We start from the raw sequence: 5,761 nt of genomic DNA, 5'->3' as shown, positions 1-5,761 counted from the left end.
GCATCTTCGAGTTTTCAAATTCAGAAGAGGAGAAATGGGTTGCGCGCGCAACTCAGTCATTTACAGCGTCTCCTACTATATTCACACGGACATAGCCCTCTCGTAGTATTGGACCGCATCTCGTTTCAGATCTGGGATCACTGACCTCCACGTTCCTTGTCTATCGGTTCCCGCAAGTCATTTTGGAATGCCGAATCCGCGCAATGCTGCGTCCATGACTCCAATAGGTATGGTTATTATACAGATTCGCATCACGTACTAAAAGATTTTACACAATATTACAAGTGCAGTTACGCGTGTTTGGTGGATGGGGGTGGATTACTGAAAAGCATTTGCTTTTTAAAAAATCAATATTTTATAGAAGTTGCTTGGACACACTTTGCGGTGAGAACAACTATAGATTTTTAATGTAAGCCAATAACCTCGAATTCGCATGTACGCACGTGTTATACCCACGCTGAACGTAATACTTAATTTAAAATACGACACATATAGTTCAACTCTAGAGTATTGATTTTGACATTACGGGAAAGCTATACTTTTTAACCAAATATGAATTTGCCTCTTTTTAATAGAAATATAATCTTCGCGTGATTGAAAATTCCACTTATTTTGTTGAAAACTTACATATTTAGTTAAAAATTTGTCTTTCGCTGTTAAAAATTTTATTATTTTGTTAAAAAGTCATTCTTTCTGATTAAAAATTAATATATTTTTAGTTGACGATTCAAACTATTTTGTTGAAAATTCGTCATTTTTTGTGAAAGTGAATTATTTTAGATTTTAAATTCAACTCTTTTTTGTTTGAAGTATCAACTATTACATTTTCTTGGTTTTGGATTTATATTTTTTAGTTGAAAATTTAATTATCTTTTTGAAAATTCATCTTGTTTTGTTCAAAAATCCATCACTTTTGGTAGAATTTTCATATTTTTGGTGTAAAGAAAAAATTCGTCTATTTTGTTGAAACTTTGTCTTTTTTGCAGAAAATTAATCTTAATTATGGTTCAAAATTCATTTACATGTTTACAAATTAATCTTTTTGAATAAAAATTCATCTATTGTTGAAAATGCAGTACTTATTTCATTAAATTGTATACATTTAAAGCGTTCAAAGATAATTTTTTTAACATTATGCAAATACTTATAATCAAAGTGTTAAGGAATTCCAACCAGATCTAAATCCAAATCAAAAATCCCATTTAACGTCCAACAATCAAATTGATAAAAATTCTTGAAGAACAAGAATCCAACGACCAAATTTGGACCAAAACAACCAAAAATAAAATTCAAAAAATTATTTCAGACAAAAATAAAAAAGAGGAAAGAAAAATGGGGATGGATTACTAAAAAGCAATTTTTATTTCCTCTTTTTTATTTTTGTCCGAAATAATTTTTTGGATTTTATTTCAGATTGTAATAGAAGCAATTTTTGGTTGTTTTCGTCCAAATTTGGTCGTTGGATTATGGTTCTTCAAGAATTTTTATCAATACTTATACTGTAATAAATTATCCATTTCGTCTGGTTTAATTTTCGGATGAAAACTTAAATATAGATTAAAGTTCATAGTAGATATTTTGCGCCAATTACAGTAGATTTAATACGTGTCCGTAATTTTATGAACTTTTAAGTTTTTCTCGTGGTGTTCGCAATGATGGCGACGCAATGTTGTCCGGTCGATCTGGATAAATAGCCGAAGTACTTTCGCTACTGATATTTTTTGATGAAAACGAAAAACAATTCTGTGTTATTTCTATAATCATTTCTCGAAGCAGATGTCTAATGGAGGTTATAAAAAATCGTTCATACGCACTCTGTACTATAATAACGTATACTATATTATTTACGTGCATACTGTGTATTTTTTGATTAGGATGATTGTAAATAAATGTTTCAAATGGTTTTCGAAGCTTCTACTTTAGAAAAAATTAGTGTGACTTATCGAAAATTAAAATTAAGGACCTCATACGAAATGTCGATAGATCTGATATTCCTGAAAATTTAAACGTTTTATTTCCTCTAGTTTTTAATTTGTACATTTTTTATAGGAATTTTCGCATGAATTTCCTAACAAAATGGATTAATTTCGAAGTAAGTCTAAAAATGCAGTTTCTATGTAAACTGAATGATAATTTATGCCTGTAATTTAACAATAAAGTGCAATAAATTAAATTTTTTTCAATGGAGATGAAATTATTCGACAACTGTTGAGTTTTTAGGATTAACGAAATCTTAATATGGGTAACTTACTGTAGAAAGCTTGAAAGTATCTGAAAAAAGGTTGCCTAGAGGCCCTAGAGCCCTGCTTGGTACTTTTTTTTACAGAAAATATTGATATTCCTTTTTTATGTGCCAATGTAGGGATAGTCTATAAACTATGTTATCAATTTGAGAGGGGCGGGGGTATGCCAAAAACTAAGGTTGGTAAGAGGCTGGGGGAGGCTCCAGTAGGAATAATGTTACGAACGTTAGATATTCCCCACTTTTCCACCTTTTGAAGAATATCAGTTTCTCTTATGTTTTCAACAAATCCCCCCTTTTTCTCGATTTTTCGTTAAAATTTTTGTGTTGGTTAAAAATTTGTCACTTTTTTTGGTTGAAAATTAACTTTTTTAACTGAAAATTTAACTATTGCATTTGTAGTTGAAAATGTATCTTTGTTAGTTAAAAATTTAACTATTTAGTAGAAAATTGATCTCTTTGGTTCAAATTTTAATTATTTCATTAAATATTCGTAATTTTTTATAGCTTCCAATTGTTTTGATATAAATTAAAATCTTTCTTGCTTAAAATATGATCAATTATACTTTTTGTTTAGAATTCATCTTCTGTTGAAATTAATTTCTGATGTTGGTAAGAAATTAATTAAATTAATTTTGTTTTATTTCACTAATTTCTTTTCTTTAATTTCCTAATTCTGGTTAAAATACTTTGTTGAAAATCAGTTTTTTGTGAAGATTTATCTAAAATTGTTTGAACCTCTACCAGGATTCCCCTTGGAAACAATGTCTAAATTTCTCAAACTTGATGCCCTAGACAACGAAAAAAAACGTAAGAATCCTTGTCCTTATTTTGTAATTTTTACTAAATAAGCAAATCTATAAATAATAAATAAATCTATAAATATATGCAAATCTATCCCTGCTGAAAGTCCTATTCTTTCAGTTTTTAAAATATTAGTTACCTCCAAGTTCTACATTTCGATCATTCTAAGTTTTCGCTAGTTCGAATCAAATTTTACGTCCCGACATCTACACTTTCCATAAGTGATTTTTAAAAAATTTTTTAAACTTGGGAGATATTCAGATTTGAAAATTTTTGTCTTTTTTTTTAACTCTCATAACTTTGGTGATTTTAATGCCATCAAAGTGTATTTTTTTAAAATTATTCGTAGTAACATGCAGTTTCAAAGAAATGATTTTTGAAAAAAAATTCAATTACTTCTTGGATTTTTCAAAGACCAGTTTTTAATGTGAATTTCTAAAAAAATGCAGTTTTTTTTTCTTCATTTTTTTTATAGATAGCTTACAATGCTTACTAGAAGCCCTGTAAATTTCAAAATGGGAACCCTGTTAGTTTTCGAGAAATAATTAAAAGCGTATGCCGTGGCATGATGAGCCCACTGCGAAGAGTGCCCGAGAGTCTGATCTCTGAAGTTCGCACATACGAGTATAAATTATACTTGTATGCGCGAAATTTGGAGTTCAAACTTTTGTCCTTCTTCGCACTAGGGTCATCATGCCACGGCATACGTTCTTAATTATTTCTCGAAAACTAACAAGGATCCCATCTTGAAATTCACAGGGCTTCTAGTAAATATGATAAGCTATCTATAAAAAAATGAAGAAAAAATGCGCTTTTTTCAGAAATTTAGTTTAAAAATTGGTTTTTGAAAAATCCAAGAATTTTTTGAAATTTGTTTTCGAAAATATTTCTTCAAAATTGCATCTTATTTCGAATAATTTAAAAAAATTCACCTTGATAGCATAAGATCACCAAAGTTGTGAGAGTTAAAAACAAGACAAAAATTTTCAATCTTGAATGTCTCCTAAGTTTTTTGAATTTCTCAAAAATCATTTCAGAGATTTTCCCTTAACACGCAAGAGAACAAATACTACAATTTTCATTAAAATTACTAACAATAGCTTCAATTCTTCAGATGATTTGACATGAAATTGCTCAAATTACTTGAAATGCGTAATTTACTTACCAAAATTTCTGCATTTTTAGTTGCAGTTCTTGATAAGCAGGGGTGGCACCAAGTTGAGGGAGTTTCTCGGCTCCTCGTTGCGAGCGAAGATGACAGACAAACTAGTGACACAGTTTACGTGGAAAGGAGATGCAAACCAACCTGAGTTTGGAGATACTAGAGTCGCAAGTGTCTTTTACCGCATGTTTATAATTTATTTATAAAATTACGTAATTCAGTAAATAATGTACTACAGTACCCTTCGATTTTTTTAGACGCTGCGCTGGAATGTCCTTTTTTTCCTGGCCCAGCAAATATAACACAGTTTAAAAAAGAAATGCAGGAAGTTATGAGATCCACTAAACAAAGGTACCGAGAATCGCAGAAGAAACGTAAAGGTAAAGAAGCCAGAGACCTCAGAAAAATTCGCAAGAAAAATGATCAGAACGCTGCTGTCGATGATCGTAGCCGAGAAGAAATCAGAATTTTACAAGAACTTGAAAGACCAAATAAGATTAAGAACTCATCTGAGATAGAGAACTCATCAGAGTCCGGGGAGATCAATTATGATGGGTTAGAAACTTCCAGCGACATGTATGCCGACGATGAGAGACATGAATAGAGGCGAAAGGTCGTTGCGTTTCGCCGTGCAAAAAAAGTATTTCAGCTGCCAGTTTACGTTAAAATTATTATTCGTTTTTATATTATTATAAAATGAGATGTTTTTATGGAAATTATAGCTGCTCTTAAACGATGAACGAATTCGTACGTGCACGTGCCATAATTATATGCCAAGGCTTTTACTCAAGTTTCTTTTATAATTACGCAATTGTTTTTCGTTTTTTTTCCTGAGATTGCGAGTTGACTTTTGTCAGATAGTACATGTTTGTGTGTTCTAAAGCTATAATTTATTAATTGACTATAAAAGTGTTTCCTAATTGAGGTACCAAATGCAAAAGGAGACATATTTTTTTCGGTTCTAGTTTGGCGACTTATGGTCGTTTTAAAAATTTGTTTAAAATTATAATTACAGAAAATTCATTTGATATAGAGAATTAACTTGGAGCCTATCAAACAAAATTGATAAAACTCTTGTTTTTGTCACATCAAGATTCATTTACGCTGGCGCCAAAAAATTCTGCATTCCCTTTTTGCAGTCCGCGCCTCAATTTTAGTCGTAAGCTTTCATAAATATTACGCGGATCACTTGAGGAAAAAGGTCGTTGCGTTTCGTAGTGCAAAAAACGTATTTTATCTGCCAGCTGGCGCTAAAATAGACGTTTGAATATTATATTAAGATTACATTTTTCAATAATAATTATATAGATGCGGTCTTAAATGATTAACGAGTTCTTACGTACATGTGCCATAATTATATGTGAAAGGTATTTACTTTAAGTTTAATTTTTTTATAACTACGCAATGGTTCAATGTTGTTAAGTATTTGTGCGTTTTAAAACCATTATAATAAAAATTATAATTTTCATCGCTAGATTAATAGATCGTTGTTTAGTGCTAAGCAAATAATATATACTTTAAGAAAGTTTATGTTTCTGTTGTATTAATAATGT

The 5,761-nt window shown here is 30.4% G+C and overlaps 1 protein-coding gene across 1 annotated transcript in view; it reads left to right on the top strand.

Annotated features, from left to right (window-relative positions):
* Positions 1-5,694, top strand: part of LOC117178698 — a 109,961-nt gene extending 104,267 nt beyond the window's left edge. Inside the window, exons 2-4 of the mRNA XM_033370126.1 lie at positions 228-384; positions 4,232-4,375; positions 4,466-5,694. Coding sequence (XP_033226017.1) covers positions 228-384; positions 4,232-4,375; positions 4,466-4,510 — 346 coding nt within the window. The 3' untranslated portion in view covers positions 4,511-5,694. The remainder of the gene's footprint in view (positions 1-227; positions 385-4,231; positions 4,376-4,465) is intronic.
* The last annotated feature ends 67 nt before the right edge of the window (positions 5,695-5,761 follow it).

This window comes from Belonocnema kinseyi, chromosome 8 (genome assembly GCF_010883055.1).
Source record: "Belonocnema kinseyi isolate 2016_QV_RU_SX_M_011 chromosome 8, B_treatae_v1, whole genome shotgun sequence".
Classification (NCBI taxonomy): Eukaryota; Metazoa; Arthropoda; class Insecta; order Hymenoptera; family Cynipidae; genus Belonocnema; species Belonocnema kinseyi.
The sequence above is the reverse complement of the archived record's forward strand: the minus strand, read 5'-3'. Positions and strand labels throughout refer to the sequence as shown.